We start from the raw sequence: 15,050 nt of genomic DNA on the forward strand, positions 1-15,050 counted from the left end.
CCAAACCCTTCAATGGTGCCGCCTACCTTTCCATCCTTCTCTCCTGCCATTCTTTAGCCTTAACTATGCTTCAGCCAAATTGGACTACTCACTGTCCTAATTTCGTGACCCATATTTTCCCACTGCCAAGCCTTTATTCACAATCTGTGGAATAGTGGATAGAGTACTGGACTTGGAATCAGGAAGATCTGGGTTCAAATCCAGCCATGGACAGTTATTAGCTATGAAAGCCTGAGCAGGTCACTTAACTTCATTCAGCCTCAGTCTCTTCAAGTATAAAATGAGGGAATTTGACTTGTTGATTTCTAAGATTCCTTCTAGCTCTAAATCTATGAACCTATGAACCTGAAATTCTCTCCCCTTCTCTCCACCCTCCATCCCAACCCTATTGAATTCCTATACAACTTTTAAGCCTGACTCAAATGCTTCCTCTAGGAAGCTTTCATGGCCATGAAGTCCAATCCCCTTATTTTACAGATGAGGGAACTGAGACATAGAAAGATTAAGTGACTTGCATAACTAGTATGTATCAGAAGAAATACTTGAGCCCAGATTTTCCTCTTTGCAAGGTCAGGTCTCTAACTACTCTACCACACTGCCCTTTTGGCCTGGCACTTAGTAGGTGCTTCTTAATTAGTCAATTGACTGAAAGAACCATCAGAGACAAAAAAGAGGTGGTTAGAGAAGTAGGAGGCGAACCAGGAGAGTATGATGTCAAAAGAAGCTGAGGGAGAAGAGAATATGGAGAAAGGAGTACAATAGTGAGAAATGCTTCCATTGGTAATAACTCTCCCTACCTTAGACTTTTCATTGCACTTTGTCTGTGTCTCTCTAATGTGCTTATCGTGTTTTATTTTGTGTTATAGGTCTCTGTGTATGAATCAGACCAGGATTAAAGATCTTTAGTGGCTCTCCACTGCCTCCAGAAAAAAATCTAAACTCCTCAACCCTCCACGATTTGGCTCCAACCTACTTTCAAATCACCCTTCTGTTGCAAATTACACCCCACTTCCATGCACTCTGTATTCCAGCCAGCCAGGACTGATTAATTGCTCCCTGAATTCAATATTCCACTTCTAGTCTCCAGGCCTTCTTCACACAGTCTAGTCTCCATATCTAAATAAGCCATCTCTAGCTGTGTGACCCTGGGCAAGTCACTTTCTATCTGCCTCCCTTTCCTCATCTGTCAAATAGGGATAATAGTAGCATCTACCTTCCAGGTAGGACGTTACGAAGCTAAACTGAAGTAATATTTGTAAAGTGCTTTGCAAACTTTGAAGCATTATATAAATTATTGTTATTATTATCTCCTTCATGACGCTTCTCCTGATGTACTTTATTTGTACTATCTGTATGACCTTGAGCAAGTCACTTCATGTTCCTGGTCCTCATTTTCTTTATTTATAAAATGAGGAGGTTGGATTAGATGACTTCTGACGCCTCCTTTTTTAGGTCTGTATCTATGATCCAGTTATCTTCAAATTATCTTGTATTTACTTATCCATGCACACGTTATATCTGTACCACTCTCCCACCCCCGTAGACTGGGATTGTTTTGGGTTTTGTACCTCCCACAGAATAGGCCTTTAATATTTTAAAATCAATTAATGAATTGTTATTTTTAATTAATAAATTATTTTTAAAAATTGAATTGAGTTGAATTGAAACCTCAGGGTGGTTAAAATATTTGTCCAAGGTTACTCTAAAGCTAGTAAGTTGGGTTGTTTTGGTGTTTTGTTTTGTTTTTGTCTTTTCGTCTCCTTTATTTCTGGGAAAAAGAAACTTCTACTGCCTTTTAGTCAATCAATCAACAACCAGCTAGTAAGTTGTGGAGAAAGAACCTGAATAGGGATCTCTTGACTCCCTGTCTTGTATCCCAGACTCCATTACACTGCATTCTGCATCTCCCCCCTGCATTCAGCACAAAAGAGTCACTCAGAAGCTCATGATGCTCGCTCACATTTATATGAATTTTGTAGTTTCTCGATGCCTTCTACATATCGTTTGATTCTCACCACAGCCTTTTGGGGTAGGCAGAGGAGATAGTGTTATCCCAATCTTACAGATAAAGAAACTTAGGCTCAGAAGTTATTTTACTTGCCCAAGACTGTATAGCTAGAAAGGGGAGAAGCTAGGCCTTGACCTCGAGGCAGCTAGGTGGCACCACAGTGCACAGAGCAAAGGGCCTGGAGTCAGGAAGACTCATCTCTCCGAGTTCAAATCGGGCCTCAGACACTTCCTAGCTGTGTGACCCTGGGCAAGTCACTTAACCCTGTTTGCCTCAGTTTCCTCATCTAGAAAATGAGCTGGAGAAGGAAATGGCAAAGCACTCCAGTATCTCTGCCAGGAAAACCCCAAATGGGGTCATGAAGAGTCAGATAGGACTGAAACAACTTGACAATAACAACAGGTCTTGACCAGGGGGTCTTAACTTTTTTTGTGTCACAGACACCCTAGACAGTCTGGTGAACCTGTAGACCCCTCTCGGAATCATGTTTTCAAATGAATCAAATAAAATATATAGGATTACAAAAGAAACCAATCATAGTGAAAATAAAGATGTAATTTTTTTTTTCCCGTTCTAAGTTCATTTGAAGGACCCAGGCTAAGAATCCCTGGTCTAGAAGCAAGACTTCCTGAATCCCAGTTGTTTCCCCTTCCATTCTATTGTGTGGGAAGGAGGTAAGAGCAGGATAAATAAAATTATTCAGGTGTAGGTGGAAAGAAGTCAGCCAACCCCCAGCACCCCCCTCCCCCCAAAACAGGGTAGAAAGGAAAGGGGAAGGAAAATGGAGAGGAAGAGGAAGGGACCTTTCCATCTGTACCTGTTCATGATACTCGATGCCCATGCTGAGGGTATTGATAAGGATAGCTATCATAATCCCACGGCCAAAGTATTTGCTGTCCACAATCTTCCGAAAAGTCTCACAGACCAGCGTCCAGAAGGCCATCAAGGTGCTGGGCTCTTGGCCCTGGCCCTGGCTTGCCCCCCAGTGGGGGTCCCGGTGGTCACCATGCTGGGTATCCTGTGTGAACTCATAGATGCCCTCACTATCTGAGTCAAGCAGCTCTGGGTCCATCAGCTCAGCTTCTCCCGCCTGTGTTGGAGTACAGTAGGGACAGTTATCTGGGCCAGAGGCCCCATTATCTGCCTTCCCACAGGGGCTGGAAATCCTGCAGGAGCCTTGACAGGAACCTAGAACACAGGAGGTCAGAAGTCAGAGAGCTGTCCCTTGGACCAGGAGCCCAACTTTTGTAACCACATTAATAAAAAAAGAAATAAAAGAACCCCAGAAATAGACAGCTATTATGAGGCACAGATGGTCTCAAGTCTTCTGGAATCTTAAAAGATTGGAGCTGGATGGGGCATTGCAGACCCTACCATCAGTTCTCTCAATTACAGAAGAGGAAACTGAGGCTGAGAGAAAAGAAGGGACTTGGCCAGGGTCACACAGCTAATTTGTGGCAGAGTCAGGTCTCCTGACTCCTAGTCTAATGTTCTTTCCAACATACCATGCATCATCAACTTCTCAATTCCTCCCGCCCTTGTGACTTATTAGAATATGAAAATCAGGCGAAAAAACTATTTTAACAGAATTAGGCAATATCAGGGCAATGGAATGCTGACTATAGCATTTGGTTTATGAAGAGTATCTCTGTCTTATTTGTTTAGTTTACAGTGAAGATGACTCTCTATTGCACCATCCATGTTTGTTGATTTGTTTTGTGTTTGTTTGTTTTTGCTGAAGCCTAGGTTAAGCTGTTCAGGAAGGAGGTTCTTGGTTCCACCTTTGCCAGCAGATGAAAACCCTCCATTGTTGTCTCAACCCCATCCCAGCTGATGCCTGAATATCTTTCTCTTGGACTCAAGGGTGTGGGGTTAGAAAGAGCAACTTGGTCATTAAGGAGAAGACAAAAGGAAAGGAAGGAAGGAAGGAAAGAAGGAAGGAGGAAGGGAGGGAAGAAAGGAGAGAGGGAGGAAAGAAGAAAATAAAGAAGGAAGGAAGGAGAAAGGAGGGAATGAAGAAAGGAAGGGAGGAAAGAAGGAATGAGAAAAGAAGGAAGGAAAGAAGGAACGAGGGAAAGAGGGAGGAAGGGAGAAAGGGAGGAGAGAAAGAAAGAAGGAAGAAAGGAAGGAGGAAGGAAGGAAGGAAGAAAGAAAGGAAGGGAGGAAGGAAGGAGGGAGAAAAGAAGGAAGGAAGGGGGAAGGGAGGGAGGGAGGGAACAAGTATTTATTTAACACTTACTATCTGCCAGGCACTGTGCCTAGTGCTTTACAAATATTATCTCATTTGATCCTCACAACAACCCTGGGAAGTAGGTGCTATAATTATCCACATTTTACACAGTTGAGAAAACTGAGGCAAATATAGAATAAATGACTTGACCAGGATTATACAATTAGTAAAAGTATTTGAACTCGGTTTTTCTTGACTCCAGGACCAGTGTTCTATCCACTGTACCACCTAGCTTCCTCCTAAAGATAAACAGTAGGCTGATCTTGCTTGTAATTATATCCCCTGGATTACCCTGGATTATGCAAGTCTAAGGATGCAGTATCAAAAGCCCCTTCCTTTAGGAGGAGAGTATTTCTGGGGCCCACAGATCAGAAGCTCCTCAGCCTGGATGCCTGACAACATTTACATATCTCATTATCAGAGCGATGAATGGAAATGGTCAGCTCTATGCCTGGTTTTTGCCAAATGGGCGTTGGATCACTGGCCATGTCACTAAGAGATAGACAAGCAGAAGGGGCCATCTAGCACAAAATGCCTCCTCTAGTAAGCTTCCCTGATTACTCCTTTGTCTTCCCTTAGCATTTGAAAGATGCAGCTTTAGGCCAGTAGAGACCTTTAGCAACCACCTCATTTTACAGATGAGGAAATGGAGGCCCAGAGAGGAGAGCTCACTTGCACGAGATCCCACAGGGAGGTAGTAAGCAGTAATGCTGGAATTCTAACACAGGTCCTCTGGTTTGAAATCCATTGGTCTTTCCACTAAACACACCCAATTTGCGTGGCAGCTATTAATTCATGCTTGTTTACATAGCATCTCGATTTATAACTTTTAAGTCTATGTCCTCTGCATATGTTCTTCTTCCCCTATCGGATGGAGAGTCTCTGAGGGAAGGAAAGGCATTTCCTCCATCATCCTGAGTAATCCCAAAGTGTAGGGACAAAGCTTCTTCCATCAATCAGGCTAGACAGTCCCTTTTCTCTGTCTCCACCATCAGAACCCTGCACCAAAGGTTATTTCAAAGACATACCCAACCCCCAGTCAGCCCCACCTCCAAAGTGCTTACCTGTGCTTTGTGTCTCCAGCAGCTTGTGCATGGAACTGTAAGGTCCAGGTGGGATGTTGAGGTTGGTGAGAGTGGGGGGCCCAGAGACAGGGGTTGCCTCCACCAATGCCTTTTCCTTTAGCACCTTGGGTGGGGATCTGGAGTGCATGGTGGGGTATACCTTTCCTCCACCTGCATTCCTACCCGGACCCTCAGGAGAGGACCTGGGAGAGGCTGCTTGGCAGCGCAGGGGTTCTAGGTGGCAGTCAGCATGGTAGAAGCTATGGACAGATTCAGAACCCCCAGGAGACCCCCCAGGATGGGCACAGGTAGGAGGCGGAGGCAGCATGAGCCGACGGGTCTCGTTGGCATCACCATTACCACTTGGGCAATGGGACCCTGAGAGCTCCACATGCCAACCCAGAGATCGGTGATGGTGGTGGTGGTGAACCAGGTGATGAATGGATGGGCGATGACGGCGGGAACGGGGGCAACTCCCGCTTCTGGCGGGCTGGGTCTCAGAAACTCCTCGGCCACCAGGACTGGCTAGGAGGCCAGCTCGGGCCCCTACCACCCTGGAGGCCTGGGCCAGTCTCCGGGCAGCCTTCCGGAGAATGTACACCAGGTACTTGAGCAGCTCCTCATAACAGCTGCCCGGTTCAGAGAAGCTGGCCAACGTGCTGGCATTGGACAGGAATCGAACCCGCTGCTCCTTCATTAGCTGACTCTCTCTCTGCTTAGTCTCTGAGAACTGTGTGGCAATCACCACCAGGCAGAGGTTGATCATGAAGAAGGAGCCCACCTGTTGGGGAGGAGGTTTCAGAGGAGAGTAGAAATCATAGTATCAGGGCTTAGAGCTAAAAGGGGCACAGGGGGGGAACAAACATTTATACAGAGCCTACTATGTGCCACGCACTACACTAAGTGCTCAGTTTTTTTTTAAACACATATTATTTCATTTGATCCTCACAACAACCTTGTGAAATAGGGGCTATTATTATTCCCCATTTTACAATTAAAGAAACTGAGGCAAACAGATATTAAGTGACTCGCCCAGGATCACAGAGCTATCTGAGACCAGATTTGAACTCAGGTCTTCCTGATTCCAGGCCCAGCTCTTCATCAACTGTGCCACCATAGGAGACCTTCTAGTCCAATCCAGATGAACAAATTGAGACTAAGAAGAATTAAATGTCTGGCCCAAGGTCACGAATAGTAGAGCCAGGATTTAAATCCTCCCACTCTGAATTCAATGTTCTTTTCACCACATCAAAGGGAATAAAAAGGGAGGAGGGAAGAAATAGAAGGGATGAGTTATGGGAAGGGGGAAAGCATGAATTTAGTGACCCTCCCAGGGTTAGGCTGGGGAGGAGGAGATATGGTGGAACAACATGGAATCAGACAACCATAGCATTTCCAAGTTGGGTGGGACCCTAGAGATTAGCTATAGAACAAGACACATCCCTGGGTGATGGGGAGAGGGCTGAGGAACAGGGCAGCTAGTGGGGATGGAGAAGGGTGACTAAAAATGCCAGAATCCCATCTCCCTTTCTTTTCCTAGGCTGGCCTGGGACTGCCCACCACAGGTCCCATGAGTCCTACTCCAAGATCTGCCATGTCTCACCTGGGCCATAACCAGCCAATGCCACTGATACATCAGTTTTCCTATCTCACGCCCCTCCCATTCATGCCTCAGTTTCACCAGAAATCTGGGATGGCCACAACTGGGAAAACTACTCAGAATGAAGGACATGAATATTCATGATGACAAAGCAGATTTTTCTCCCCAGAGTCTGTCCTGATAATTATTATAATTAGCCTCATTAATGTATTTCAGGGCACTGTTTTGAGAGAGTTGTCATGGGTAGGTGTGGGAGAATAGAAACTGGTTCCCCCACCTGTCTGCCCAACCTCCCTCACCTAGACCCTTTCCTCCGCCAATCTTCAACCTCGAACAATCACAAAATTATGGAATAGTGTGAAACATTTCTTCCTTTTCATTGTGACCTCTTTTCTCAGAAAGAAGACAACAATTAAATTGGCCCCAGTGGTCAGATGTCTCTGGCCAGGCTGGGCAACTCTTCTGTATACTTGACAGAGCTGAGGGAAGGAAAGATTATCCTCTAGGGTGTCTTCTCCTGATCTGTCCCTGTCTCTATTCTACCTGTCTATGTTTGTCACACTAGCTCTCTCTCTCTGTCTCAGTTTTCTTTTTTTCTGGGGCTTGTCTGGGATATTAAGAATGGTGTCTATGTTTCTGCCTTTCTCTGTATTTATCTGTCCTCTGTCTTTCTCTGCAGAAGGAGTTCTTGACCTGGAGTCCATGGACCCTCTCCTTGACCCTGCCAAGGTGTTCATAGATAGATTTTAGAGAGCACCTCAACTTGGATGGAGGAAAATGACACCTTTATTTTCATTGACATCTGACTGAAATTTAACATTTCCTCTAATTATAAATGTAGGCAACAAACTATATGCTGCAAAGGGATCCATAGGCTTCATTAGACTGACAGTGAGGAGCACAATCCAAAAAAAGTTTAGAATCTCTGCACTGGAGCTTATCCTAAGAGCTGGGGGATGGGAGGATTCAGAGGGAGTGACCCTTCCTTTCTAGGAAAGACTGGCAAGTCTCCTGCCCAACCTGTTCCTTACCTCTTCTCCCAAGGACTACCCAATCCCAGGACCCACGCCTTCCCATCCCAACCAGAGGAGCCACTCACAATGATGAGAAGAATGAAGTAGATGAAGTTGTAGAAGGAATGAGCATCCATCACAAAGTACATGATGTCTACCCAGCCCTCGAGCGTGATGACCTGGAGAAGATGAAGAGGCCTCGAGTCATCTCTTGGGAGCTCACGCTATGTGGAGGGGAGCATGGGGAGGGAGACTCACTGAGATGAGTGTGGTCCACACACAGTCTGGAGTCATCTTTGTAGGGGTCTATACCCACAACCCCAAGAAGACCCCTCTGAGCTAGGATCTGAGTCCTGGGGCCTTAATTCAGGGGGCATCTTAGGGGTCTGAGGTTCTTGAATCCAGGTCCCCATGCTGCCCATTTATACACACACACACCTGGAAGATGGCGATCCAGGCATAGCCGATATTGTCGAAGTTGATGGCTCCCTTGAAGGGGTTGTGCTCACCAGCGGAGCAGTTGGTATAATACTGGTTCCAGTTGACACAGGTAGTATTACTAGAGCTGTTGTAGGCGTCATAGTCAAGGCCACAAGGAGGGCCACCACCCCCTTCTCCTCGAAGCGTGGGGACGCTTCGACAGGAACGCATCCCATTCTCCCGAGGTTGGGAGCAGATGAAAGGGCTCTCGTCCTCATTCTCAGTCTGATAGTAGCGTTCTAGGTCCACACTCAGAGGGCTGTGGGGTGGGGAGGGAGTCAGGGATGAGGCTAGGGGAGTGGGGAAGGGTGTCAGAGGTAAAACCCAAGGTGGGAGCACAAGAGAGTAAGATGCAGGGGGAAGGGGGACAGGGATGGAAGGGCAAGTGAACAGGGGATGATATGGTGGAGGGCAAGGAGCAGGAAGGCAGGGAAATGGAGTAAGGGGAAGTGGGACATATAAGCAGCAGGAAAATAGGTATGGGCTGGTAGACAGGGAGCATGGTAGCAAGGATAGGGGAGGATAGCCTAGAGTTGGTGTGTGAAGGGCTATCCTAGGGATTAGGGTGAGAAATATCAAGAAAAAAAATTGGGGATCTGGAAGCTAGTAGAAACAGGGAGTGAGGATGTGCAGGAAGAAAAGATGACCTAACCCCAAGTCCCAAAGAGTCTCCCCCTACCATCTCCCAGGTACCCTAACCATCCCTATACTCACATGCTGAAATTCTCTGGAAGGAAGCATCGGTTTCGAAGGAGCCCAGCCCAGAGCTGAACCCCAACAATGCCAAAGATGAAGAAGACGAAGAAACAGAGAAGGAGGACATTGCCCAACATGGGCAAGGTGTCTAGCAGCAAAGTGACCAGGATTCGCATACCTAGAGGGTGGGCAGAGGCTGCACTGTGGGGGCAGAAAGGGGGGAGGCAGCAGAGAGGCCCCAGAATTGGTGCAGTAGGTTAAGCATCCAGAGACAGAATTTAATCAAGGACTTCCTAGGACAGTCCAATCCAGCCTGCCTTGGGCTGAGGGGACTCTGAGGGGAAAAGGGTTGGGGGCCCATTTCTTTTTCTTTTGGGGGAGAGGAAGGGAACAAATAGTTATTAAGTGTCTGCTATGTGCCAAGCACTTTGCTAAGTGCTTTACAAATATTTTCTCACCTGATCCTCACAACAACCCTGCAAAGCATGTACTATTATTATCCCAATTTTATAATTGAGGAAACTGAGGTAGACAGTGGTTAAATGATTTCTCCAGGGTCACATATCTAGTAAGTGTCTGAGGCTAGATTTGAACTTGGGTCTGTTTGACTCCAGGCCTAGCCTCTATCTACTGTACCACCTAGCTAGAACAATAGACAAATGATTCATGATTACTTTTCATCTGGGGCTCTCTTTAGACCCTAAAATTCCTTCCTTCCCCTCTAAGTCTCCTTACTTGCCAAGATAATAAACGCCACCCATTCCTCTTCTCCCCTTCACTGTCAGAATTGTCTGGCCATTCCAAATGTCTCTGAGTTGGATCACCAGGGAAACAGAGGCAGAAAGCAAGGTAGGATGGCAGCTTGCTGGACTACCACCATCTCTATGCTGCCCATAACTGCCTAAACCAAACCTGCCCCAGTATCTCCTCTCTCTTTCCTTCCAGATTTCGGCCCTTCATTCCCAGAATACACCCCTTCTCCCCTTTAGAATCCACTAATTTGGAGTCCTAATCTTGTGATCAGGATGAATCAATGGAGACGTAAACCTGACATTCACAGAAATTGATCTAAGACTGACATTTCCTCTGCTATTCTCCCTCCCCTAAATCATTGATCTCTCTGACTCTCACGCACCCCATTAAAGGAAGGCTTTCCTCTCTTCTTCTTGCAGTTTTATGACTCAATCAGACTGCTTTTGTATATGGTCTGAATCTGCCCTGACCCTTCCTTAAGTCCCTTCCTTACTGCCCAGACCTCTTTTAGAAGAGTTAGGCCTCCTGTGTTTCCCTCTCCACAAACAATTAACAGAATTGGTCTATCCGTGTGACTGCAGCCAGCCTCCCCTGCACAACATCTTACCACCCCCCCGCCCCAGGCTTCTTCGTTGCCTCCCCCCTTTCCCAAATCCACCGCACAGCAGCAGAGATCAATTCTTCAGGGTTTGCATTAAGGGAATTACACTGGTGGTTAGACAGAGGCCAGTAAATCAGCCATCCGTCACTTGAGGTGGGGGTGAAAGTGGGGGATGCTACACCCTAGATGTCTGGAGCTACTGTTAACACCTACACAGCAGAACACCTGGAGACACGTTTAACATTTGACTCCCCTGAGGCACTTAACATCGAATCATCCAGAGAAACACTGGCGCACACACACACACACACACACAGTGTCACATGCAGCTGTCATCGCTCAGACACACACCAGGACTCTGACACAACCATCTAGAAGCACAGCTGACCAACCCTGCCCCACCCCCACCTCCTCTCCCACCCAGTACAGCAAGGCCCATCTATGTACTGGTTCACCTATATAGGGGCCCAGGATCTGGACTCTGGAGCTATGTTGGGGGATGGAGAAGTTCAAGGGGGAAGGCAGTGAGTTGAGGCTGCCAAAGCTGCTCTGGCTCCATATTCCAAAGCTTCGCCATCTCTGGTTTAATTTAGATAATGGCTCTAGTGAATGTTCCAAATGGGGTGAGGGAGGAGGAAGAAAGCCACAGGCAAAGGGGACTACCACTGGGGAACTAAAGGAAAGTCATAGGCAAGGGGTGGGGGTGGGATTCAAGAGCAACCCAGACTGGGGACTGCTGCTATAGCTTTGTACCTTATCCCCTTCCAAGCTTATGAGGCATGGAGAAGGAAAAAGGGGAAAGGGAGAGCAGTGCATCTTCTTGAAATTGACCCAAAAATCTGGAGGAGAAGTATTGCTCTAAACCTTAATGAAATAAAGAACAGTCTGGTAGAGATTCCCACATGTTCTCTATACCCCCACCTCCTGTCCTAGCACTTCCATTGTCCTACTCTCTCTCTCTCTCTCTCTCTCTCTCTCTCTCTCTCAGATCACTACTTCCCAAGAGATCAGTTGTCACAGCCCCAGAGGCAGATTTCAAGTTCTATTACAGCCTTACTGAATCCCTTTGATTTGTCCCCAACAGACACACATACACCCACAGTTGCTCCTGTCTCCATCCCTCCCCTCCACCTCCACCCCGTCCCAACCATCTTCTCGAATAACGGGGAAGGTCCTTTTGGGGGAGGAGGAGGGAGAGGGGGTGCATTTCTTCTTCTTCCCACTTGCCCAAGGGAGAGGATCACTCACTGGGAACTCGGTTAATGGCTCGAAGAGGCCGTAACACTCTGACAGTCCGAACAGCAGAGAAACTGACATTCTGAAGGTCCAGGGAGTATTCAAGCATCCTGTAGGAGAAAGGCCAATATTCAGGGGACACCGAGAGATCAGAATACTGAAGTCCGCTGGGAGTTCAGACAAAGGCAAAGGTTAGAATCATAAAACGACAGAGCTAAAAGTGACTTGAGAGATTAGCTAGTGCAACTCTTCTTGTTTTACGGATGAGGGAATAGAGGCACAGAGCGATAAAGAGACTTGACCAATGTAGCACAACGGTGGTGGCTCTGGGCCCAGAATCATCCTCTCCTGCCTCTTAGAATGGTGCTTTTCCCGCTACACAAGTAGCTAGAAACAATACAGGGCTCAATGCCCTCCCCCCTCAAGGGACTCAGAGAGGTTATTTCTCTCTTTGGATAAGATGACAACTATGGTGCCATCCCAAATTAACATTCGTGATTGGTTAGGGATAAAACAGTCCCAAAGCTGAGGATCCATGTAATGACAAGAGATAGGACCTGTGATTTCACTGGCACAGGGAAGTTGCTCCATCATTGTAGGTTGACACCTTGCCTGCAATTCGTAGTCTTATGGAGTTTCATAGAACACTAAGAGGTTAAGTGACTTTGCCCAGTGTCACACAGTCAGGATAAGTCAGAGTCAGGACTTGAACTCAGATCTTCCTGGCTAGGAGGACAGCTCCCCATCTACTAAGTCATACTGCTCCTTTTAAATTTTTTTTTTTATTTTTAGGATAAACATATACAGAGAGAAACTTAGAGCCCTGGGGCAGGAATGTGATTCCTTGGTGACATCCCCATTACTCCAGCCTGGCCTGTAGGTGTGAAGTGATGCTTCCATATCACTCTCAGGATGGAAAATCACTAAATCAAGTTGAAGAGACAAGGGGGAGAAAGGGACAAGGGATGTAGTTCACCCCAGACTCTGGGACTGGGAAGAATATCAGCAAACAGGAGGAGCTACTTCATCAATTGGCCTTGAACCTGGGAAGCAGAAGAACAGAGTTTCTAGAACGCCTGACACTCACCCTGCAATGACGATGAAAAAGTCCAGTCGGTTCCAGGTGTCTCCCAAGTAACACTTCTTTCCGAAGATGCCCAAGGCAACCATCTTCACCACCATCTCCACAGCGAAGAAGGCGAAGATGAAGTCGTCAAAGGCCTGAGAGTGGGGAGGGGGCTGGGATCAACTCTGAATGGGGAAGGGCTAGAACTAAGGAGAGGCCACAGTGGTGGAGAGGAGGCCTGCTCCCGGAGGGGCAATGGTGCTGCGGGATCGGGGGGACTGTGGTGCACACAGAGCAGAAATTTGGAACTTAGGTACTGACCTCCCCAATGCTCCTGTGACCTCGGGCCCCCTCCCCACCGCTAACACACCTGCAAGATCCGGCAGCGCTGGGAGTCGCAGGCGATGTCCTCGCACGGCTGAAACATGCCCAGCGTCACGCAGTTCAGCAGGATAACCAGCATGCTGACCCGTTCGAACCAGGTTCGGTAGGGGTCAAGGTCACAACGGGGCACGGGTGTGAGTTTAACTCTTCACCCCCCTACATCCTCTCTCTGTGCTACCCATCCACCCATCCACTCCTGCCTATGTATGTGAGAGAGAGAAAATCCAAGTGGCTACCTGGCAGAAAGATGTGGGACAGGAAAAGACAGACCTACTATGGAGAAAACCCGGTCTAGTTGGACAGATGGTCTGAGATATGGGCCAGCGGAGACCTCACTGAGTGCTCGAGATTCTAGATCCAGCCCAGCCCAGTCCTACCTCTGCCCCCTATGCCTGGTGGAGCCATCTCGAGGAGTGGGGAGTCGTGGGGTTACAGGCCCAGACAGACTCCTGCCCTCAGGCACGGACAGCGAACAGACCCCACACACATAATTATGCACAGTCACACACTCCATCAGACTCTCCTGCGCCCTGCCTGACATAAGGCACAGCGTGGGCCCAGTGGACCGTCACTGGGGACAGGCTCTTGGAGGCTGGGGAATGGCTGGGTGTCTTTCCCACATTGCTGAATCCTCCTCTTTGCCCTCCAGGCTCAGACTGAGGGAAGGGCTGTCCTGTGAAGCAGGAGAAGTCTGGAATGACCTCTGCAAGGTTGAGTAATTCTACCCCCAGAAACGAAGAAAGCGATGCGACTCGAACCCCAAACCTCAGAGATCCTTTTTTGCCATTTTTAAAACGTGAAATGTCTCTGTCCTTGGAGAATAGAGAAGAGGCCGAGGTGAGGGACATAGAGAGTAGAGGTTGGGAGAAGTGAAGGAGGATGAAATAGACCCTCAGAGAGGCGGGGTTGGAGATCTCTCCCCACCGATGTTCAGAGCTGCGCAAAGTGCGCCCTTTGAGGGCTAGAACCGGTTCCCCGACGGTGAAGCTGTGCATAATAATCAGTGGTGGAGAAGGAGGCGACAGCATTTGGCTAAGCAGTTCTATTAGGCAGACCACTCTTCCAAGCTTAGCCCTAGCATTCAGTAATATTTCACGTTCCTCCCTACCCTAAATTCTGGGTGCAGCTCAGATCCTGTGCCTATCCAGGTTCTGCAGGTCCTCTTCCCTCTCTTCCAGCCTCCAATCCCCAAACCTCTGGCACCTGCAATGCCCCTTCCCATCTGTGCCCAAACAATAATGATTTTCCAATAGTTAACTGTCAGAAGATGAGGGGTTGGGGGAAACAGGCGGTGAGGAAAAGACGGAAAAGAGTGCTCTGTTTCCATGGAACCATTTCTTTGAGTAAAGCTGAAGCTGGTGGATCTCTCCCCAGAGCAGGGGTCAGCCAGAGTTCATGGGGCGGGAGAGGGGGTGCTGAGGCGCGGGGTGCAGGGTGAGCTGCCAGGCTTCCTAGAAGCTCTGGGCTCCCGATTTCCCTTCGCCCCCACGCCTGTTCAACCTCTCCTCGGAGTCTTCTGGGAAGGAGGTCAGAGCCCAGAAGAGCTGTCACACCCTTCTTTCCCTGGGACTGTCCCCTCTTCTGCCCTACACAGGAGGTGGTCCTCCCCTATGGCTTTCCCCAGGAGGGTGAGGGTGGAAGCAAGAATTCAAAGTGAAGGCTTCTCAGCTAGGAAAGAGGGTGTGGGAGTGCCTTGGGAAGCCCAACCAGGGTTTACCTGAATGAGAGTGGGTGGGTGGCTCTGTTTGGAAGAGGAGCCGGATGGAGCAGATAACACACACACAGCTTGGCAGGATGACTCCCATAGCACTTTGCTCATGCTTCTCTTACAACATTGGCCATACTCTGCCTGTAGTATAATTATATGTGTTCCTGTCTCGTTTTCCCTACTTAGAGTTTAAACTCCTAGAGGGCAGGGA

At 47.9% G+C, this 15,050-nt stretch overlaps 1 protein-coding gene across 1 annotated transcript; it reads right to left on the bottom strand.

Moving 5' to 3' along the window:
* Nucleotides 1–2,825: 2,825 nt before the first annotated feature.
* LOC114040496 (voltage-dependent T-type calcium channel subunit alpha-1G-like) lies at nt 2,826–14,159 on the bottom strand (the record flags this gene model as incomplete). The annotated part of the gene is made up of 10 exons (XM_027858621.1): nt 13,666–14,159; nt 13,509–13,580; nt 13,118–13,277; nt 12,769–12,902; nt 11,694–11,791; nt 9,110–9,269; nt 8,354–8,654; nt 8,002–8,094; nt 5,303–6,083; nt 2,826–3,196 (listed from the first exon to the last, which is right to left on the bottom strand). Coding segments are annotated over exons 1-10 (2,664 nt in total), but the record flags the coding sequence as incomplete, so codon positions are not given.
* Nucleotides 14,160–15,050: the final 891 nt, after the last annotated feature.

This window comes from Vombatus ursinus, unplaced genomic scaffold, assembly GCF_900497805.2.
Source record: "Vombatus ursinus unplaced genomic scaffold, bare-nosed wombat genome assembly UNPS02013243.1, whole genome shotgun sequence".
NCBI classification, from domain to species: Eukaryota; Metazoa; Chordata; class Mammalia; order Diprotodontia; family Vombatidae; genus Vombatus; species Vombatus ursinus.